The sequence below is a fragment of the Polypterus senegalus genome, chromosome 2 (assembly GCF_016835505.1).
Source record: "Polypterus senegalus isolate Bchr_013 chromosome 2, ASM1683550v1, whole genome shotgun sequence".
Classification (NCBI taxonomy): Eukaryota; Metazoa; Chordata; class Cladistia; order Polypteriformes; family Polypteridae; genus Polypterus; species Polypterus senegalus.
Genome location: NC_053155.1, coordinates 191,635,450 through 191,660,342, shown reverse-complemented (window position 1 = coordinate 191,660,342; position 24,893 = coordinate 191,635,450). Strand labels below are relative to the sequence as shown.

Here is a 24,893-nt window from a genome sequence, read left to right as displayed (position 1 = left end):
AATGACGACTCACTATAATAATTCATATCACCGAATCGTTATAATGTGCGCTGATGTGTCAAATATAACTTGCAGACTATTTTAGTTCCCTTTTGAGAAGGCCAAGCTGCATATCTTCACTGAAGAACTTTTTTGGTAATTCGTCAGTTTGTATCAGCTACTTGTTGTCACTTCTCAGGGACCTGGCCAACAGGAATATCTTAGTCATTTTTCACTCCATCATGCCTGCTAGGCTGGAAGCCGTTAGCTGACCAATGAACAACTACATCCAGTTTCCTCATTTTGTGAGTGTACAAACCTAAAACACATTTTTGCCAATGTAAAAAGGCCATTTGCAACAATATCTGGTTCTCCTAATGTAATCGGATCACTTTACTGCACTCATATTGAAATAAGTGTACCTAATAAGACTGAAGCTGCCTTGTTAACTGTAAGCTGTTACATTCCATTAACACACAAGTCTGATGTGTTGTCAAGATGAGACTGACAAACATCATTTCTCTGTGGCCTGGGTCAACCCAGGTTTCATTTATTTTGAGACAAGCTATCTTTTGCTGTACGTGGTGGCTGGCTTGTTGGTAAGGTAACTAGCTGAACCCTCAGAGTTTCATATAGCCTATATTATTCATTATAACAGCAATCACATCATTACATGTGCCAGGTAATAGCGGCTACCCACTAGATGCTGGCACCTTATGCCTTTCCTGGACCCTAAATTGCAGAGCAGAGGTTTGATAATGCCACGCATGATCTTGCATACTCATTTGCAGAGCATAGCCAGATATTTTTAAATGGAGGTGCTGGGGTCTCGATGCATCAAGAGGGAGGCTGCTCTAATACTCAATGAACACCTGCAGCATCATGATTGCATATGTACAAGGTGGATTAGTATTGAGGCACGTTCACGAATGCTCATTTACAAGATGATTGCAATTTATAAAGATACATTGCAAAGAAATGTGCGTAGGCCGGGTTTTATAAGTCACCACATTGTACTACCACATCAGAAATAATTGGAGCAAGGGGAAAAAATCCCGCAAAATGACATGTAATATTTGTAATGTTCAGTATGTATGACTTTCACCATTGTACTAAAACTCAGATTTGACCCTTTATTTCCATTTGTTATTTATTTTTAAAGCTTCTGTCTCTCCCACCTTCATGTGCGGACTATATAAATGATCCTGTTTGTATAATGGACTGCATCATTGTACAACTGCCTATTGAGAAACCTGTTGCAAACACAAAAACAATACAACCGTCAACAACACAACAGCGCCTAACTATTAAATATATTAATCTACCAAATACTGAAAAATGGAAGTTAGATTGACTCCAAACAGAAATGCGTGCTGATGAAATACCTTGAATGTATTGAAAAATGTGTTTGGCTTTCCATCACAGAAGCATAAGGTTTGCTGATGATTTAATCAATGGCTGCAAAAGTGTAAAAACTATGTGGCTTTTTGGTATGCCACCAATCAACCAAGCATCACATGTCTACATACTGTGATAGTTAATCTCTCCCTGTATTGACTGCACATGGTGGCTGCAGTTTTTAGCAAAATTAGAATCAGGAGGTGAATCATAGCCGTTGGAGAAACAAGCTAAATTTTAAATAACAAAGGGCAGGACATGAAACCAAAATATAGTTCAAAAAACGGTGTGAGGAGTTGATAGCTACAAAAGTTCAGAGGTAAAACTTTAGATGTAATTTGCGGTCAAAGTACAGACCAACACAAAATAACTGTGTTTTAAGGCTGTATCCACAAACACGGACAACTAGGAAGTGCCTGATGCCAACCTTTACACTGACATAATAATGAGGCATTGTACACTTCTGTTCATCCTGCCTAGCAGCAGCATAGTAACCACTGCATGTCAACCAAGGTCTCAAAATGGCATTGCAGGAGAATATAAAAATCACGTTGAAATAAAAAATAAACACAACCAATAGATTCATTGGTTTCCAACAACTCGAAAATTATTTTCAATAATTATTTGGAGATCAAGAAATAGCTTAAAAAAATGAAAAAGCCATTTCATGACACTCTGATGATGGTTTATGAATGAGTTAATTTAAGTAGCTACAGTGGCGTAACTAGAATTTGATGGCTCTAGTTCAAAAAAAAAAATAAATTAGTCCCCCCTCATGTGAAATTAAATTAAATCCAATTAAAAAATGACTACCATCAAAGAGATGTCAAGCATATAAGGTATATAAAAGGTCAACAGTCATAATTAAGCTTTATGGAGTTGTGGGAATGATAACACCATTAACCTTTTCAATCCAATGTTAAGTATTCAAGCTTGTTAATAGTAAAGACTTGCAAAGCAACAACCACCATACAGTCACGATGGCCTCCCCCCTTCCCCCCAGTACAATGGGCCCCAGTGCACGTGCCTGTCTGTAATGCCACTGGGGTTCTGAAATGATAACCAATTAGAACATTACAACAATCTAGATGAGAACAGGCCATTCAGCCCAATAAAGCTCGCCAGTCCTATCCACTTAGTACTTCTAAAAAAAACATTGTCTAGTTTTGAAAGTTCCTCAAGTCCTACTGCTTACCACACTACTTGATAGCTTATTCCAAGTGTCTATGGTTCTCTGTGTAAAGAAAAACTTCCTATTATTTTTATGTGAAATTTACTCTCAACAAATTTCCAACTGTGTCCCCCGTGTTATTGAAGAACTCATTTTAAAATAACAGTCTCGATCCACTGTACTAATTCCCTTCATAATATTAAACATTTCAATCAAGTCACCTCCTAATCTTCTTTTGCTTAAACTGAATACGCTCAGCTCTTTTAATCTTTTTTCATAACTCATCCCCTGTAGCCCTGGAATCAGCCTAGTTGCTCTTCTTTGGACTTTTCCAGGACTGCTATATCCTTTTTGTAACCTAAAGATCAAAACAGCACACAGTACTCTGGATGAGGCCTCACTAGTGCATTATTAACCTGGAGCATAACCTCCTTGGACTTGTACTTCACACATTGTGCCATATAAGCTAAAATTGTATTTGTCTTCTTAATGGCTTCTAACCACTGTCCGCAAGTTGATAACATAGAATACACCACGACTCCTAAAACATTCTCATAAGATGTACTTTCGATTTTCCATCATCTAGTTTCTCAACCTCTGTGGTCCCACAACCCATTTTTGCCTTTATAAGTTCATTGACAACCCACTAGCAGCAGTTGCAAACCGGGGTGTGTGTGTGTGTGTAGTGTATTACATAAATATTAAATAAACACATATACAGAATTATTAACATTTGCCTATTACAGTATAAGTCAGTGGTCATCCGATGGCCTTAGGACTGCCATGGTGTCTGCACATCTTAGCTAATGTCACATCAGAGGCTTCCTTCTGACAGTTACTGCATTTTCCCACATTGCTGTAGCAAACAGCATCAGGTGCCCTAATAATGCCCAGAAAACTAAAAAAAAAAAAAAGATCTTAACTGCAAAATTCAGGGCACAACATTATTCCAGTTTTTTTTTAAATAAAATTTAGTGCTTTTCTGACATTTTGCATCAAATGGAGGTCTCTGTCCCTCAGTGGAGTTTCCTAATTGCTAGATGAAGTAAGAAAGGGCATTTGCCCTTTGTATACTTCAGTCTGCTTAGTGTTTATTTTCAATTATGTAGTGAACATTACTTAATATATGTATTCATTTATGAATTTAAATTATTCTCCGAACTTTCCGCTATTATTGAACACTTTTTGTGCCAACATGGTGTCACACACATGCACATGGAAGATGGCTTATAGGCTCTACTAGTGTTGTTTCTCAGTTGGACCAGGGATTGTTACTTGATCCTTTCTCCTCTATTCCTCTGCAGACCAGACAAAGACTGGGCCTCTCAATGACATCACCTCCTGCCCACCCGTCGATGATGTCACTTCCGGCAACAACTGTTGACATTATCACCAGTATCCAGAACCCACCTATGGACTACATCACTTCCTGTCCCGACCTCCCTCATCCCAACTCTTTCTGTTTCTGCCATATTTATAGACCAGACTCAGCCTGTTAGCTCAGTTCTGTTTTGGACTCCTGTCTGTAAAGATATGTTTTCTTCAAGTATACGGGGTGGCCATCCCCAAACCTTTTTATGTCTGCTGCCTTATCTTTTGACAATGGATATTTAAGAAAAAGAATCTAAAGCACCATTATACTTTTATTTGAGTTATTGTAATTGTTTACATATTCCTTTGTACAGTAAAAGTGGTTAAAATCCAAAAATAAAAAATTAAACAACTAAAATCCCCCCCAACACACAAAAAAATAATGGGGAAAAAATGAAATGAAATTTGTGAAAAAATAATAATGGATTTCATTGGGCCTGACAAATGGATATTAAGGTATCTTGAAATGGCACCCTGGTCACTGAGATATTGGATATGTATTATAAAATATTTGAAATGCATTTTGAGATATCTTGAAATAATGTCATGTGCATTTTGAGATATGAGTACCAGACTGTGACTGTGGGCAAATTGCTTAATCTGTCAAGTATTTCAAATTATGAATTTTTTTTTTAGTGTTTGTCCAAAGTGATGTGCAGTCTGCAAGTTTACAGTATAATTGTTTCTATATTCACAGCGAGTCCAAAGATGGGATCTTAATTGTCATAACATCACACAGCATCACATCCTCACTCAAAATTGTGTGCCTACATTTGCTTTGTTTTTGTGTGAGTGGGGCAGAGTTTGTATAAAGGCCTTGTGTAAATGCAGCAAGGCACGAGGTTCTTGTGGAACGAGGACTTAAAGATGCAAATCAGATGGCCAAGGAATGAACAGAACATAGTTGGACAAATCAAAACAAAATCTGGAGAGCAGATAAAAATATTGTGGAGAGAACTGTCAGAACACTGGTTATCAAAATGAATCGTTACCCAGCAGTGCACAATGACTAGCAACAAAAACTCCATACATATGAGTGTTTTTCACATTGTTTACTAAAGTATCTCCAGCCACACTAAAATGCCAAAAACTCATTAAATGTAGATATCTGCCTACACTGGGCATGCCTGTATCAGTGGAAAAGATCCTTGAAAATGAGATTTATTACAAAACTGTAACGTCAAATACATTTTTGATTTGTGCATATATGCAGAATTCAACCCATGGAAAATGCAATTTAGATGCATACAGGTAAACACCACAACAAATACCATGGAAAGCAACTCTTTCATGTCTGCTGTGTTAGAATATGGTCGCCCTTCACAAAAGGAGATAAATGAGACGTTGTAATGAGCAGAATCCAATCCTTACACCGCACCTGCTATGTTGGAATATGAGCACCCATTATCAAAGAAAACCAGTCAGGGAATGAGATGTTGTAATGAGTAGGATTCAATCAAGGAAGAGCCATATAATACCTGTAAGCATAATCCAACCAGAATGCAATTTGTCTATGCTTTCAAAAATTTGAATTTCTGTCCATCCACATTAAAGTGCCGAGGATGCGTTTTCAGACGTATATGCCAGGGTAGTGTGGATGAAAAGTGAAAATGGAGATTAATGTCTGCCTTTTTAAACAAAAATGTAGTAGTGTGGAAGGGGCTTAACTAAATGTAATTCAACTTTAAAAAGCAATAGCTATAAGAGATTTGTAAAGTACCCTGATCCCATAAACTGCCTTGAGTAGAAATACCATTCATCCATCTATTGTTGACCATACTCATTTCAGTTGAATCATGAGGCTCCAGCTTATCTGTGAAGTACTAAATGTAATGCATGGGCGGCACGGAGGCGCAGTGGGTAGCGCTGCTGCCTCACAGTTAGGAGACACGAGTTTGCTTCCCGGGTCCAACCTGTGGTGAGTTTGCATGTTCTCCCAGTGTCTGCTTGGGTTTCCTCTGGGTACTCCGGTTTCCTCCCACAGTCCAAAGACATGCAGGTTAGGTGAATTGGCGATCCTAAATTGTCCCTAGTGTGTGTGTGTGTGTGTGTGTGCACCCTGCCTGGGGTTTGTTTCCTGCCTTGCGCCCTGTGTTGGCTGGGATTGGCTCCAGCAGACCCCTGTGAGCCTGTAGTTAGGATATAGCGGGTTGGGTAATGGATGGATGGATAAATGTAATGCAAGAATCACCTATGGGACAGAGTGTTGACGTATTATAGGCCAAAGTCATGTCCAAACCCATACTCATTCACAATTTAGAGTCACTATTTAACTTAGATAGATTGATAGATACTTTATTAATGCCAAGGGGAAATTCACATAACATACAGTACATACTTAAGGTGTAGGAGAGTGAGAAAAGTGTACAGACAAAATCCACAGAGACAAAGGCAGAATGTGCTAGCTGAGATGGACTGGGAACCAAAGACACTGGATCCATGAAGCAGCAGCAGCACTAATCTATGTTGCCATTTTGTCACTGAATTTCATTCATTCACTTTACATGCAGATCTTTTATAGTGCAGTAGGTTCTGAAGTGGAAGTACTCTTAATGAAAATAAACCAAATTCCTCTCATTCTCAAAGTTGCTAGCTGGAGCCTATGCATGGAACACAGAGCCTAAGGTATGGAATAGTCCTGTCCACTGTGCTAATCCATTGTAGAGCCAGCTCATGCACACATAAACACCTACTGTATACAGGGCCAGTTTGGAATTTCGGATTAACCTGAGCAGCATGGCTTTGGGATGTGTGAAGAAAACCAGAATACCTGGCAGAAATCCATACAAACGAATAAACAGCAGCATTAACATCTCTTATTCATACTGTAGGTTTAATTATTGTATTGTGCAATGGGTTCTTAATTGGAAGTGCCCTTATGAAGAATAAACTGAATTTAATTTATTGGATTTGAACAAACACATTTCTTAAAATAAACAAATTGTGCATATGATCCTCCACATTTTTTAAGTAGTCATGTTGCATAGTAATATAATTAAATGACATAGCCAATTTATTACCAGTTTCTAGCACTATAACACGTATTGATAGGCTTTACCGTTTTGGAAAGGGGTGTTCATCCATGTGCATGAATGCACTGTTAAGTCCTAAACTGAATTAAATATCAGAAGCTTTTACATTTTTCTATCACAGGTTTGAAAATTGAAGCAGCAAAATGCATATACAAAAGCCTGTCAGTGCAGTCATAGGGTAGGTAAAGCGAAGAAAAGCTTTAAATGAACATTCTAATTGGGTAATTACGGCCTAGCACATGTCTTTAAAAAGAAATTGGAAACCTGCCTAACAAACAAAATTAATTAATCCGTTCTTTTAAAAGCAGCTTGCAAATGATGCCATTGCCTGGAATTCCCATGTTAGTAAATATATAGACCAGAAATGCAAATCCATGTAATAATAATAATTCCCCCCACCACCTTTTGACTAAAACTTAAAAAAAAAAAAAAAATTAAAAAGCAGCCCTCTATATCTTACCCTAAGGTATTAAAATCCCGAAGACAAAGTGATTTAGTAAACATGCATGCACCCAACCATAAATAGGCAGAGAAGAATACAAAAGCAGGCGCTGTAGTTCTCCCCACAGGAGAGCTCCCTTATCGGGACACAGCATGCCAGCTAAAGGCAGCTGCTGGACAGCAGTCAATTTGTAGTGGCAGGCCTGCGGGGGAATCAGAATTGCCCATTTAACGTGGCAGCAGAGAGAGAGGCCCCCTCTCTTTATTGTATTAACATGCTGGGCTGCAGGGACGAGGCAAATGTAATAAATCTAAGTTAATTGAGAAGTAAACAGCATTATTTATAATCCAGAATAGTGCCGTCAGGGCTCGGCAATTAAATAGGCTGGTAGGAATTTGTAGCTCTCTGTTAAATACTGCAGCCACTGGCGATCGACAGCTCCAGGCTGTCCCTCAGGAGATTTTTTTTTTTGTTTGTCTTTACGACTCCCCCATGGAGCTGGCTGTGTTCCTCCCATCTGTTTCTCACTAATCGCGCAGACGGAGTCAGGCCGCTTAGATCCCACCGGCGTGACCAGCAAGCAGAGAGCGGTCTGTGCTCTATCACAAGCCTCGACGCGTTTTCCCTGCCCATGCAATCGATCTGAGATTTTATTACAATCAAATGCTAGCAGTGCAGCAGCAGATGAGCAGCCATCAAAGCCCGCAAATGCCATAACAACTCCTTGTAATACAAATCAAGACCTGGAGAACTATGTCCATTTTAGAGTAGGCCAACAGCGTGCTAAACAACAAATAAAAATATTCAGACACCCAATATTTTAATCGATATAAACAGCATTCTTTACTAGAAGAAGCTTTACTGAAGCTGGGTCATATTTTCTGAATATGTGATGTTACTAGTGAGAGTTAACGCATGGGTAAACAGTAATTACAGAAGGAGGATCATGGTTCCAGGGACCTGAATTCAAATGTAAGCTTGGGTGTTGTTTGCACATTCTCTCTTTGGGTTGCATCCCAAAAATGTGCAGGTTAGATTATTCAGAGATTTAAAATTGGACTAGTGTGTGTAAGTAAGCACTGACGTTTACAAGTATTCCATCCAAAACTAAAAATCCTGTACCCAATTCTGGCAGGACAGACTCTGGCTCACCCTAGACAAAAACAGTTCAGGATAATAATTTATAGACAAATGTGTGCACAAAGGAAGGAGCAAAGTTTGGTGTGTTTTGCGTCTAACTCACTCCAGACCCAGGCAACTCCACACAGGAAATGGTTCTACTGCTCAGCAGGGAGTGGGTCTGTAAAAGTTGGGCCCTTGAAGCTGAAAGGTCAGAGCTACTGTTCATGTAATTCTGATCAGCTGTTCTTCAAAGGTCTGATCTGAACATCACAATGCCACAAAACCAAATCTGATCATTTCCATGCCATACCCTGCTGACCTTGCAAATCAAATAAGGTGGAAACGACAGCTGTTCTTCACGTTTGTTTCCAGCATCCATCTTTTACCCCTACCAAGCATGACATGCTGAGTTTTGAGCCCAGCGTGCCAACTAATCACCAGAAAATGGGGGCCCAGCCGGGAATCAAAACAGTGTGTAAGTGCTGTGAAGTGGTAAATGTTACGTGTTGTCCACTAAATTTATACGTTTTTACAGCTGCCATGAATTGAACCCAGGCTCAGCTATAGCTCTGATGAAAAGCAAGTAGCTGATTCAGCTGGCCTAAAGGAACAAATCATTCCCTAAGCCTGAGTGGCTTTTAGTACCTATGCCCGAGGGGGATACTGCATGCTATTACAATATTCTGCAATGCTATGTAAATAGGTAAACTCTCAATTTGTTCTTTCTTACACATTGCTATTTGGAGTTTAGCAAATATTCCAATGTACTTTGTGCAAAAGGTCATAAATTGATTTGTAATTTGCTGCTGTTTGCATTCTCACAATATAACAAAGACTTACAATTCTTGTTAATCTTAGGCCTCCGTCGGCCTGCAGCCTTTTCACAGAACTGTGAACCAGCTTAATCGACTGTGTAACATCTCCTTCCCAAAAAAAGAGAACAGTCCCACTACCTGTGTGGCGCAAAGCATTTGAATCCTGGCTATAGTCAGTACTGTTCTGTCAGAGACTAAAAAAGCAGAAGGAAAAATAATCTTTAAGTTAAAAAAAAAAATAGCTGCTCAGCTACGTCACAGCATATTGCAGTAAAGCAGGTTTAGGTGACTGTGACCATATGCATGTTCTTAGTAAAAGCAGGGCAATTATGCTCGGGTAAGGGGACATAGGTGTGTGTGGTAGCGTGGCCATGGGGTGTTGATGAGGAAATTGACTGATCGAACATTCACGTGCCCAGCCCGTTTCCTCATTAGCGCTCTGGGGATTGTAATCAAGGCACTTACACCTACATTTGAGCAGAAAAGACAGGGGAATGAGAAAGAAAGAGAAAAAGGTTAAATGGAAGGAAAGAAGGAAAAGTAAAGGCAGGGTTGTGGTGCTGGGTGGAACAAGCAGATGGTGATCACGGGGCAGGATTCCTCCAGCTGGGCACCCAAGGAGCAGGAGCAACCAACCATTCTGAACGACTCCTGCAGTACGGCAAGGGACAGTGGCAGGAAAAAGGAGCAAAGCGGCTGGGATTCCTTACTGAACATGGACAGCGCTTGCTAATGGAGGAGACCTCAAAGGGTGTGTGGAGGAGACATTATTTTAGAAGGAAGCAGAAAGACTCATGATGGTTTTTTTATGGACAGATTCTGACTGTGATTTTATCCTTGATTTTTTTCCAGGTGGAATATTTACAGTATTTTTGGATTATTTATTTGATTTTATCCTCAAAGAACACTGTTTTTATTATGGCTTATTTATTGAGCAACCTGTACTTTCTTTGAACACATTATTGCTTCAAAATAAAAGAGCTAAGCATTTTGCACTACTCCTGTTGGATGTGTGTCCTCATTGCTCAGTCCATCCTCGGTTTACATCTATTCATGTCTTGGGTTCTAGTATGCCAGCTGTGGCGAATCTGGGCATCTCACAGAAGCAAACCTACCTGCTTTTTTAAGCCCAAACTTCTCTGCTACAATAAGAATAGGCAACAAATGATCAGGAGATAGATTGTCAACTCAGACATAGCGAAAGTCAATACTGGTAGAACCGAGAATCAGACAGCAAAATCAAAACGCCAACAAACTCGTAGTCGTAAATACATCATGAAGAATTCTTAAACCATAAATTACTCAAAAACAGCAGTGCACATAAATTTGCTATCCACAATCTTAAGTACTTAAAGATCCGACAGACTAGTTTTTAAACCATCAAGTGGATGACACCACACAACTTGACATATGGGACTGCACCACCTAAAAACAGAGCTGTATCTTAATAATGGGACCACCAAAACTGGCACACAGAAACAAAACAAATGTGGACACCATTGACCATTCTATTTTACTGCACAGGCTAGAAAACGATGTTGGACTTACAGGCCCCGTGCTCGCTTGGTTCAGTTCTTATTTATCAAATCGATTGCAGTATGTACAGAAATGTGCTGACAGTACTCCATCATTATACACAGAAGTTGAATATGGTGTCCCGCAGGGCTCAGTACTGGGACCTTTACTGTTTTCACTTTACATGCTTCCACTGGGATCTCTCATTAGGAAACATAATGTTAATTTTCACTCGTATGCAGATGACACCCAGTTATACCTTTCATTTAAATCAAATGAAGTTTCTCCGATGTTGTCTTTAATTAGTTGTGTTAGTGAATTAAAGGAATGGATGAATGAGAACTACTTGTCTTTAAATACAGATAAAACAGAGATGTTAATTGTTGGAGGGAATGACGCTGATCACAGCAATATTTTGTCGTCATTTAACTCAGTTGGAATCCCAATTAATTTTACTGAATCAGCCCGCAATCTAGGAGTTATCTTTGACTCTAGCATGTCATTTAAAGCGCATATTACAAAGTCGTCCAAAACCTGTTTTTCCATCTTAAAAATATTAGGAAATTAAGGCGCTTTCTAAATAAACAGGATTGTGAGAAATTAATTCATGCATTTATCTCTAGTAGGATTGACTACTGCAATGCGGTGTTCACTGGCTGTTCAAACTGTTCTCTATACAGCCTCCAGTTAATCCAAAATGCCGCTGCAAAATTATTACAAGAACAAGAAAATATGAACACATAACCCCAGTTCTTAAATCTTTACACTGGCTCCCAGTTAAATTTAGGGCAGATTTCAAAATCCTCCTTTTAACATATAAAGCATTAAGCGGCCAAGGTCCGCTTACTTGTCTGAACTTATCATGACTTACAAACCTGAGCGCACATTAAGATCTCAAGATGCCGGTCTGCTTAGGATTCCAAGGATTAATAAAATAACAGTGGGAGGTCGAGCTTTTAGTTACAGGGCCCCTAAACTGTGGAATGGTCTTCCTGCTTCCATAAGAGATGCCCCCTCGGTCTCAGCCTTTAAATCCTGGCTGAAGACTCACTACTTCAGTTTAGCATATCCTGACTAGAGCTGCTGATTAACTGTACATACTGCATCTCTGTTGTTAGTCATTAGCACTATAACATAAGTAACATGATAATTATATTTGAATACTAACCCTCACCTATTCTGTTTCTTTTCTCGGTACCCAAATGTGGCCATTGGTGCCACGGCCCACCTGCCAAGTTGTTTGCCTGCCAAAGGTAAAGTCATCCCTGATGGAGGATCACAGGAATCATGGGAAAGAGGGGTCCTTTCATCGGAGCAATGTTTCAGCCGTGGCATGGCCAAATGGAGATGCAGCTAGATGGATGAGGTCTCCAGGACTCTAAAAATATCCAAACCTAATTATGTCATATCATCTACTGTTAAACCGTAATTCTAAAATTTTTATTATGCTGTCTTAAGGAATTGTTCTGTTGTGTATATTGTATTGTATTGACCCCCTACTTTTGACACCTACTGCACGCCCAACCTACCTGGAAAGGGGTCTCTCTTTGAACTGCCTTTCCCGAGGTTTCTTCCATTTTCCTACAAGGTTTTATTGGGAGTTTTACCTTGTCTTCTCAGAGAGTCAAGGCTGGGGGGCTGTCAAAAGGCAGGGCCTGTTAAAGCCCATTGCGGCACTTCCTGTGTGATTTTGGGCTATACAAAAATAAACTGTATTGTAAACTGTATTGTGTGTTGCGGTAATGGAAAAATATAATAACAAAGGGTCTAAATTCCAGAGGTTTCAAATTAATAAAATTTACATCCATAACTGGTCTCACATATTCAAACCCAAAAAAAACAGAAAAGCAAAGGAGAGTCAGACACATCACTTTTAAAGTTTTCTACCTTGTAACAGATACAATGGGGCTGGAGCACCTTGGAAGAAAGCAACAGTGAAGTCCAGCTCAGTTTGCCCATCTGTCTGTTACATTTGTTTCGTTTCTTAGCCATCGGAAGGCACTTGTAAGAATACTTCATATGAACCACACAAGAGTAAGACTTGTGTAGAAATATTCCAGTTAGTCCCTTTGCCAGCTCAACTTGACAGTATAGGTGATAGAAGCCACCCACTATACTACTTGCAGAAAAGGCCAGATCAGTGCCTGCCTGCACTTTATTTAGACAGGGCTGGTGGTGCACTGCATGGTAGGCTAGCTTCACTGAAAACTGGGCTTCATACGAATGAGTGCCACTGAATGATGGCTCTGCATGAAGCCAAGGTTGCAGTCCAAATGCCCAACAAAGTATTTTACCCAAACTCTTAATTCTTCCTTTCTGTCATTTATAGCTACAAAGTTATTTTCTTGATTGATAGTGCATGAGCTCTGTCTGTGGAGTACAAAATGAACCTCCCAAGAATACACCATTTTGAAATTTAACTCCTTCATATATATATATATATATTGTGGCAGCCCCGGCCGGGACGCCCAGGAGGACCCTGGAGCCCATCAGGGTTCCTATTTAAGGGGCTGCCTCCCTTCAGTCGATGGCGGAAGTCGGGTGGAAGTGGAAAGAGCTGGAGAGAGGACGGGAGGCAGCCAAGAGAGAGGCACAAAGACTGTGAGGCCTGAACATTTGGGGGAACGGTGCAGGAGGCACTGGGAAGTGCACTAAAGTAAATATTGTAAATATTGTATATAAATAAACGTGTGTTGGGTGAATAACGATGTCCGTCTGTCTGTGTCCGGGATCAAGTCCACTATATATATATATTTTTTTTTTTTGCTTGTTCTTATAACCTTGGGATAACATCCGTTTTACAAAGAGGAAATCTCTACACACACTAAGCAGTGACCACACCATTCCCACAAAAAAGGAACAGGGCGAGCAGTCTGGTGATATAGTGTGCCATAACAGTCTATTCAATTTATTTAATCATAAAAGCTGCTCTGGGAAACATCCTGGCATTTCAAATCATTCAGCAGCTAGAAAGATTACATCACAGTTCTCTCCCAGACAGAAAAAAAAAAGTTGTTGATCCGATGAGGAACAGATTTCTTTAGGAGAGAAGTTTAATAATGAGGCTGAGAAGGGTCAGGCTAGAAAGAGTTTTGACCTGTTACTACTATAGCAGTCTGTGGTACTGAAACAGAATCCGAGTTTTCAAATGATACTGAACATGAACTGTGGACAGTGTGAGAAAGAAGAAAGAATAAGATCATAGATACAACTGACCTAGGTCTTCTGTTTCGTTTACCGGTTTTCTGTGGTGGCGATCTGCACCACTACCACCACCTAATCAAAGCACCTTGATGTTCCTACATTAATGGATTAAAAGCCAGAAGTCTACATGAGCATCATCATCAAGTCCTTCCATAAGAACCCTAGATACAAAGAGGACTGTTTCATTTATGTTAGGTACAATGCTCAGAGGGGGCTGGACGGTCTCATGGTCTGGAACCCCTGCAGATTTTATTTTTTCTCTCCAGTCGTCTGGAGTTTTTTTTTGTTTTTTTGGTCCTCCCTGGCCATTGGAACTTACTCTTATTCTATGTTAATTAGTGTTACCTTATTTTAATTCTTACTTTGTCTTTTATTTATCTTTTCTTCATCATGTAAAGCAATTTGAGCTACATCTTTGTAAGAAAATGTGCTATATAAATAAATGTTGTTGTTGTTGTAAGCTTCTTCCACGTGCTTACTGGACTTACTCCAAGTGACAAGGAGAGGAGTTCAGCTTTGCAAGTGGATGTCAGCGTAGACCTCTTGCTGCTCCTTTAGTTTAAGTAGGTTGAGCATGTAGGGAAGATGCTTCCTTTTGGTGGTATATCACATATGGTTTGCTAAGTGAGAAAATGAGGTGGCAGATTTTAAAAAGAAAATTTGGTGTACTCAGCTAAGCCTGAAGCCAACATGGCCATGAAGATAATAGAAGCAAAGATGAGTATACTTTTAGTCTCTCTCTATAAAATAACTTAAACAAAACACTCATTCTTTTCTGTTATTGAAATGGCAACTATAGTATTCATATCTACTCTCTCTCAATAAAATATATACTGTATATACTAGACATTAAGCCTGTTACAATAACGGGCGCTAGAACAGTAAGTAGTGCATAAACATTAGTAGGAGCAGTCTATATTAAATGGCAAGAGACCTTGTATGTGGCTGTAATATGTGTCACTGTATTGTGTGCCTTTAATTTTCTCTCTCAGTAATAGTGGTTTGTATTTCTGTAAAATGCCTGTAATTTTGTCAAACAGTAATACAGTGGAACCGAAGTAATTTCCCCCATAGGATTGTATGTAAATACAATTAATCTGTTTCAGACCGTATGAACTGTATGTAAATATATATATTTTCTTAAGATTTTAAGCACAAATATAGTTAATTATACCATTGAATGCACATAGTAATAGTAAACTAAATGTAAAAACATTGACTAACACTAAGAAAACCTTGAACAACAGAGAAAACTAACATTGCAAGAGTTTGCGCTATAGCCTTATGACCCGCTCGCTAAAAACACCTTTTTTAATGAGTTTTAAGCACAGGGGAAAAAAATGAACATTTGAAAAATCCGTAATCTAATAAACAACCAAGAAAAGTAACATTGCAACAATGCACACGCGCGCCTGTGTGTGTGTGTGTGTGTGTGTGTCTGATTCTGTCCCGGGCCTGCGTGTGTGCGGGCGGGCGTGTCTGTCTCTGTCTCGGGCCTGCGTGCGTGTGTGTGCGTGCATGTCTGTCCCCCATGCGTGCGTGCGTGCGTGCCTGCGTGTCTGTCTGTCTGTCTCTCGTGCGCATGCACCTGTGTGTGTGTCTCTCTCTCTCTCTGCACACACAGGGGGGAATGCACAGGAAGAGACTGAACATGTGCACTTCACCAGAAGACACACACACACGGACACCTGGACGCACACAGGGATTTTATTAAAGAGGATATACTGTATATATACACATATATATATATATATATACATACATATATATATACATATACATACATACATATATATACACATACATATATACAGTAATCCCTCCTCGATCGCGGGGGTTGCGTTCCAGAACCAACCGAGATAGATGAAAATCCACGAAGTAGAAACCATATGTTTGTGTGGTTAGTTTTATATATTTTAAGCCCTTATAAACTCTCCCACACTGTTAACATTATTAGAGCTCTCTAGACATGAAATAACACCCTTTAGTCAAAAGTTTAAACTGTGCTTCATGAGAAGACAGAGATGACAGTTCTTTCTCACAATTAAAAGAATGCAATCATATTCTCCTCTTCAAAGAATGCGTGTCAGGAGCAGAGAATGTCAGAGAGAGAGCGTGCGAGAGAAAAGCAAACAATCAAAAAATCAATACATGCTTTTAAGTATGCCGAAGCACCGCGATAAAGTGGCATTTTTTGAGGAGCGTCCGTATCCTCTAGGCAAACAGCCTCTGTGCAAACAGCCCCTCTGCTCACACCCCCTCCGTCAGGCGCAGAGAGAGTGAGAGAGGCAGATAAAAGCAAACAATCAAGCACTGCGCGGGAAGCACATCGTATATCATTGAGGAGTTTTATTTAATATGTAATACGTGCTCTGATTGGGTAGCTTCTAAGCCATCCACCAATAGCGTCCCTTGTATGAAATCAACTGGGCAAACCAACTGAGGATGCATGTAGCATAAATTAAAAGACCCATTGTCCGCAGAAATCCGCGAACCAGCGAAAAATCCGTGATATATATTTAGATATGCTTACATTTAAAATCCGCGATGGAGTGAAGCCGCGAAAGTCGAAGCGCGATATAGCGAGGGATCACTGTATATACACATATATACATATATAAATACATATATACACATATATACATACATATATATACACACATATATACATACATATATACACATATATACATACATATATATACACATAGATACATACATATATATACACATATATATACTTACATACATATAAATGTATATACATACATATATACATACATTTGTATGAATGCTATTGTCAGACACAGTTCCTGCATGCTCAGCTCCAAGCAGGGTCGGAAATAAAACACAACGAGTAGAAGACAAAGTATAATGTCCTAAAGAGGTTCAAAAATGTTGGCACAATACACATGCAGAGCTGGTTAGAGATTATGAAAATTATGACTAAAATTCTAAAGTCTCAAAAAACTTAGTAAAGATTGCATTAGGGCTAACACATGGAAATTATTACTTGGTGAAATAACGGAACAGCGAAAAGAGATAGAATATATGGACATAGGTGATAAGACAGAAGTATGTAGATATTGTTTGGCTTTAAACTTTAAGTCGGAGATTTGTATATCGTCTAGTTCGTGTTGTCATCAGGTATTCGTGTTGTCATCAGGTAAAAGTAGTGTTTCTTTCCAGTGAAGAGGTGTATTTGCGAGAATTAAAAGATTTGTCGTTTGGTGAAAGTGAAATCCACATACGCAAGCGGCAGAGATGCGAAGTGGATGGTGTGAAGCGCAGCCTGACGGGGTTGACAAGCAAAGTAAGCAGGGGGCAAAGCCCCCTAGTTTATATATAAAAAAACAAAAAGGAATGAATTATGTTTAATTTCAGCTAGTTATTTCCAGATATAATGTGAGAAATGTGTTTAATCCGGACAAAAAAGAAATACTACAAGATTAGATTTCTTTACCTTATTATTGATAATTATGTTATCACACAAGAAGATTATTGGTCTTACATACTGTAATGTAGAAAGCTTCCAGTCTTACACCAATTTTCTGTTTTTAGGGTTTTTTTTTTTTGTTATTGTGGAGAAATGCTTTCCAGGGTGATGCATATTGAGAGGCCCGGCTCCACATTTTTTTTGGTTGTTTTTTGATAACCTCACGCCTGCTGAGCTCCTATGGAGTAGTAAACTCACTGTGTTTTTTCCTTTTTCTTTGTCATTAGACCATTTCATATTGATTGGCAGTGATAAATCGAGACAGACAGCAGGCCAACAGCATCCCAATCAACTGTGGAGAGAAAAAGAGAGAAAGAAAATAATCTTTTTTTTTCCACTTCTTTCAACCCATGACAAATAAATATTTGTTAGTGTTACACTGATATTCTTAAACAACTTCTTCATAAATACATGTTACATTTAAACAAAAACTAACTGCGTTCTTAGTTATGTAATATAGCATTCTCATAGCAGCTCAATCCAAATCAAGGTTATAGGGGCTGGAGTCCATCCCAGCAGCACAGGGCAAGAAACCAGAAACATCCTTGTCCAGGATGCCAGTTTTTTGGTGCCAGATGTGAATCTTGCATGAAAATACATGTCTGGGGGCAACTTGTTATTAAGTACTGTATATAGTGAACAGCAGTGAAAATCTGCTCCTAAAATGGTTAAGCCCAAAAGGTTTTTTTCCTAAACACCTGCCCCAACTTCCTCCAGTCTATGCACTTTCATTGGCTGGGGTACAATTGAAAAAATAAGCAAAGCAAATGAGATCAAGGTGGATGCCTGTAGTCTGACTCTATTGAAGCAAATTGAAAAAGAAACTGAACAACAAATCTGACACTGAAAGAAAACAGAAAGCTACAATTTTGACCATCAGTTAAAGAGCTCTGTAACCCAAGTTACTGAAGCTTAAAGATTAATTTACATATCATTCTGTCATTTTCACTGTTGCACCGCTCCAAGGTATAACATCAGCAACTAGTCTTTATGAAAGTATTGCACTGTTGCCTATATACAGTATGCTACATGTTTAAGCTCTGCAGCTTTATGCTGATATGGCATGTTTGGTAATTACAATTAGACAGTACTGTTAACTTACTTTAGTTATTCCTGTAGATTGTGCTGCCTTATCTGTGGTCTGTGGTAATGCTGGAGTATCGTTTGGCATGTTAACTGTTTCCAGTGTACTGTGTACCAAAATTTACTTCTCCTGTGGCTCTTCATTATCAATAGCAAAGAGATCTCTCTTAAAGGAAGTTCTTTTTACCTACTCTTTACTCAGTGTGAAGGCACACGGTTTAGTTCGATTATATAATATACAGTTGTCTTTTTTGCAATTCTTTGTACCTCTTGTGGATTCCAGCTATACCATCTTAAATATGATTGTCATTGACTAGATACAGCCTGAGGCAGTGCATTGTTCACTTAGTACAAGTCCAGCAATGTGCTCAAATGTTAAAGTATAATCTGGTTTCCTGGAAAATGTTTTCCCTTTAATGTTTGTTTTGACCACATTAAATGAGATCTTACAGGACACACATTTATTTGTTTTCACACAGGTCTTTTAGGGAGACCTTTCACCCATGGAAGGTTTATCCATCATAACCGCGCCAGCGCTCTTTGCTGTGTAAATCACCGCCCATACTCTGAGCTCCACCTCCATGAAGCATTGGATTGATTTAAATATGTGAGACTCAGTGAACCGTCTAATTGTTCCCACCCACATTTAAGTAGAATTCATTCATGGTTGTCTCCAGACGTATATATTATAAGTCTGTCTCTGCGAGAATAGGGTGCCAGTTCATCACAAGGTTTACTCACTGGCCAATTTGGAGTTGACAGTCCACCAATCAAATACATCTTTATGGAAGTGTGAGGAAATCCCACACAGACAGGGGGAGAACGTGCAAACCAGACATGAGATTCAAAATTAAAACGCTGATTCTGTGCAGATTCAGTGTCAGTGATATCCAATGTGCCATCATGCCATCCTTCTTATGTCAGCATGAACATGTAAAGAAAAAAAGTATCCTTTAACTCAGTAATACTGAAAAAATAAAAAAATTAATGAAATGCAGTCTTAATATGTTGCAGTCTTATTAACTCTGTGAAACATTTTGTGATGACAAAGACTGCTGATGGCACTATTATAAAATAAAGATTGACTAATTGATTAATGGACTGAAACTTGGGTCAAGATATCTTCATAGGATGGGTAGGCACACAACTAACACTTTGCTAGGTCACAGACCATGCCAAACACATTTATCATGTGGACTAAGTGAAATTCAAGAACGATAGTTAGATGGGAGTAGGTAGTGGCTAATGAAGAACTTCAGATTTTCTTGTAGCAAAATGGAGACACCTTTCTTTACTTTTCGCTGTCATCAAAGGGAATGTCAATGTCACATTTTTATTTTTCCTGCAGACAGTGTCATTTTTTTTTTTGATGAGGGGAACTCTTTTAATCATTTTTGCACATCAAGAGAAGATAGATGCAATGCTAATTTGCCTAATGCCATCAAACACATTTTAATATATTAACCCTTTAGTGCACAAAATAAAAACTTGAGCAATACCAGGTGACTTTTTGGCAATGGTAGAAAGGAGGAAGCAGAAACATCAGAAACCAATAAAAATCTAATTCTTATCAAGAAGATTTTTCTTTGTTTTGGTACAAATCTTTTTCTGAAGTTAAACCTATGTTTTGTATTAAGAAAGATACTTTAAAATGTGCTTATCTGCGTAACAAAGTTAAAATTAAGCAACCTAAGATTAGATTTTATTTTGAAAATGAGCTTTTACATGGGAGATGTTTCTTAAAATTCTGTACTAGCAAAAAATGCATGAGTTAATTACCTGTGGAAATGCGACTTAGATGAACATATCTTCAATAAAGTATTATTTTGACAAAAGAAAACAATTCCCAAAAGACATCTGATGCCTATCTCTCTTTGACGCTATTTTCTCCCTTTAACACACGCACACACAAATGCTTTGAATAGGGAAAGTCCTCAATGTCAAAAGATAAGCCTCTTATGTGTCTCTAGTCAGGAGGTAAGATGGCAAGCAAAACACACTGAAGACGGATTAAGGAAATGAGAACAAAGCTCTTTTTAATGGCTTTTATTGATTCCCCAGCCCACCCCCCCAACATTTATAGTTCAATTAATGGTCAACAGAGTGAAAACGCCCCGGCCATGGAGCTGGGCACAAGAAGGTTAACAGCCTTTTATTTCCATTAGGGCTAATGGGAGCTGATGCTTCTGGTGGGCAATTGGGCACAAATGACTGATGGGCAGCAGAATGAGCAATTTGGGCTTGCTTGATTTTTTGTTCTTTTACAGAGTTCCTCTAAAAAAGCAGATTCTATTTGTAGTATTTTAGTGCATCTTATATACAAAAGAAAAAAAGGATATATAGCTATACATGCACATATACAGTACATAAACATATATTCATATATTATAGACATAAAATGTACACTGCCCTGAAAAAGAATTTTCCCTTTACTGATTTCCTGTACTATTACAGAAAGTGCTAAAAACAGTATTTTCAGGTTATCAACCGAAATCTAATATTAGATAAAAGATACCTGATGGAATAAACAACAGCTGCTTATTTGTAACTTACTTTAAGTTATCCAGTTGGCACTGTGTGAAGAAAAAAAATTTGCCCTCTAGCTAAACCATCCAAATTAAAAGGATAATTGAAGTCAGCTGATTGAACACAACCAGACGTGATTATGGCCAGCTCCTCAGTCATTTGGACCTTTTGCCATAAGAGTCAAGTGCCCAGTGCAAACATTTAACAAACATATAGTGGTACGATTAAGGGTAAACTCCCAAAGAGAGCAGGAAAAATGTTGATATCTGTAAGTCTGGAAAGGGCTACAATGCCATTTCTAAGCCTCTGGACCTACACCAAACCTCAGTGGGAGCCACAATACTGAAACGGAAAGAAATGGAATAGCAGAGAATTTCCCCAGGAGTGGCCTGCTTGCCAAAAATACTCCAAGGGACAAATCATAAAATCATCCCGAAAGTCACAGTGGATACTATCAGCATCCAAAGTACTAAAGACATTTTTTGCCTCAGTAAAAGTCTGGGACCATAATTCCATATTTAGAATCTCAATTGGATAGGCAATGGACAAAAAAGGCCTTCATTGGAGAAGAGCAAGGCAGGAGTCACTAAGATCCAAAAATAACTCTAAATGCTTGTTTTACATTTGGACAGATGATAAAAAAAATAGAACCTTTTCGATAAAGTAAATATGGCATTGCACAGTTAGAACATTATACCATCAGTCACGTGTGATGATGCTAGTGTGGTCCTGTGTGAATTCTTTGCTGCCTCAGGACTTGGAAGACCTGCAGTAGCTGATGAAACCATGAATGTTGCTGTACATCAGAAAATTGGAGAATGTCTGGTTATCTGCCTTAGAGCTGAAGATGAAGCAAATGTTACATTCACATGCGATTGGGCAGATGGTTACCATGAATTTCTGAGTTGGAAATTGCATGTAAAAGCTTTACAAACTCTAAAGTACAAGTTGAACAATTCAGGGAAAATAAACCTATCCTGATTCTCCGAGTTCTGAATTAATTCTAACCTATCAACTTAGTCAACTGTATACAATAAAAGTATAACCTGGTCAGTCAGAAATGCCAACTTTGTGGTTGAATTGAATTGCGAATGAAGTGACACACATGTAAAACATCTAGTTTACTCTTTATTTTCACAAAAATATACAGTATATCTTTAATTACTTTTTTACAGACCAATTAACAAATCAACTACACCATGCATTTCTCTGAATAGTCCTATCAGAAATTCCCATGAACACACTGAAGTGGGAAGCTGAAATGTTACAACTTGGAGTATTAGGTGAAATATTACAACTTGGAGCTCCAAATCTTCTGAAAGCACACGAACAAAGTAATAGGTGGTTCATGCAGCAAGTCAATTAAACTCAAAATCAAATTCACATCAGAAAGTCTAGAAAAGAGGCAAATTAATGTTTACAGATTTTATGGTAGAACTTGAAATGAGCAGTTCATGCTTACAAACCTACTAATGATTTTGAGATTATAGTAGGTCTACAAGGAAGAGTTTGGTAAAATGTGTTAAATAGTAAAAAGTGTTTGGTTGAAGTGATAACAGCTAATGGTGACACAACCATCTATTAACTGCAAGGGGAAATTCTTTTTCACACAGTTCCAACTGGTGTTGGATGACTTTTATTCATTAAATAACATAAGAAAAAAGTGAGTTATTTGTTCAGTTTAGTTTGCCTTTATCTAGTGTTAAATTTTGTTTGAATATAATACTGTATATTACAGTTACAAGAAACAGTTTGTGAACCCTTTGGAATTACTGAAATTTATGCGTTAATTACTCACACAAATGTAGTCTGATCATCAACTAAGTCAAAACAGCAGACAAACAAAACCTTCTTAAACTAATAACATAATAAATAACTAATGAGACCGACTTAAGACTTTGTTGAAACATTCCCAGGCCAGGCTTGAAGATGTATGAAAATCCCTGTATTCAATGACTGGTAAGAGCTCCAATGGCAGCAACATCCTCCATCAAATGTTTTCTGCAGCTCCTGATCATACATGCAGCAGTAGGTATGAGGATAGACAATTCTTTCCTTACAAAAACATTTTAGTTTATTGACATTACTGGGATTCCTTGCATAAACAGCTCCTTTCAGGTCATGCCACAGCATCTCAGCTGGGCCAAGGTCTGGACTGCCACTTGGCCATGCCAGATAACACTTTTCTGATGTTTTAGTCATTCTGTTGTTGATTTAACCCTTTGTTTTAGGTCACTGTCTTGTTGCATCGTCCAACTTCAAAAAGTGATGGATCAGTATCCCTGGCAATCACCTATAAAATGTTCTGATACAATTTTTTGTCCAGGCTGAAATGCAGCAAAGCAGCCCCAAGCCATGATGCTCCCTTCCCACTTCTTTATGTCTGGGATCTCAGTTTTTTCTAACACTTAAATCCGGTTATATTTTATCATTAGATCTGAGGTTCAGATACTTTTTCCAGCCTGGACTATGAAAGTTTAAATAATGTATTCATTATTAACAAGTAGTCATCCGGTTGTTAGTGTGTTATTAGTTTGAGAGTTTAGTGTGAGAGTTTATTATTGTGACCAAGGTGAACCTTAGACCACATTGTTATACATATATATATATACATATATATATATATATATATATATATATATACTTGCACACACTTTGCTTAGCATGATTCTCTGGTTTTCAACTCTGCATAGCTAGCTGGGTTGGGTGCCTGAAGACTGATGGTCTTACAGACAGCAAGAATGTGTCTCCAATCTTGTGATTAATGTTACAGTATATGGTGTTTTCTGTACTGAAAAAAGTTTCATACTATCATAGAAACTGCACTGTTTACAAATGTTTGTACATACTAGTAGGAAGGCCAAGAGTGTCTCCACGAAAACAGTAAATAAAAACTGAAACTGTTGACAGGGGATAATGTCCACAAAATGCCTGAAAACCAGAAACTCCTTTCTGGACAGGATAACAATATAAACTTTATGCTTCTACTAAGGAAAGGGATAAAACTATTAGAACACAAAGTTGAGGTTGGCTTACACCTGCCATGATACTTTCCTAGAATGGAATGTGAGCTTTTCCAACACAGGAGTGTAAAAGAGTGTCAAACTCAACTAATTAAAACACCTTATAGGTTCTTGATTCTCAGATTCATTTCATTTTACTACTTACACATGTCTCGATTGTAAGGAAACTTTGTAAGAAGTATGACCATCGGAGAAGTACAAAGTCAAATTTACAAGAGGGCCTTCTGAGTGAAAAATGCAAAGTATGGAGCTGCCTGAGCAGAAGAGCAGGCAGGTATAGTCTGTTGCAATGGTACAGTGAAAAGATCAGCAGATAGAAGGCAATGATGCAAGAAAGCTACCTTTATCATTAATTCACTTATTGCCATTTCTTTTGCCATAATTGGAAAAATCATAACAAAGAAATGAAAAAGGGCATTCTAACACATATGCATAAATAGTAATCAGTTAGATTGCTGACCTTGTCTATCATAAGACCTAACTATTGCTGCCGTCAATTATCCAGCTGATAGTCTCTGATATGTTGGATGCTTGTGCTTAATTAAAAGTAATTAATATTAAACATAACGCTAACGAGCATTACACTTATTAATTCAGGCTAACAAATCTCATCAACAAGCACTTAGCATACATCAGAATGCGCTCATGTCTCAAATTAATAATAACATATTCAGTTTCAGCCCTGGCAATACACAATGCTGCCCTGTAAAGTGACA

At 38.4% G+C, this 24,893-nt stretch overlaps 1 protein-coding gene across 2 annotated transcripts in view; it reads right to left on the bottom strand.

The window, feature by feature from the left end:
• The window catches only part of tspan7b (tetraspanin 7b), a 318,804-nt gene that overhangs the window by 3,582 nt on the left and 290,329 nt on the right, over positions 1-24,893 (bottom strand). For both annotated transcript variants that reach the window (XM_039745087.1, XM_039745088.1), the window contains exon 7: positions 17,744-17,837. In XM_039745087.1, the coding sequence (XP_039601021.1) occupies positions 17,769-17,837 (69 nt within the window). In that variant the 3' untranslated portion in view covers positions 17,744-17,768. The remainder of the gene's footprint in view (positions 1-17,743; positions 17,838-24,893) is intronic.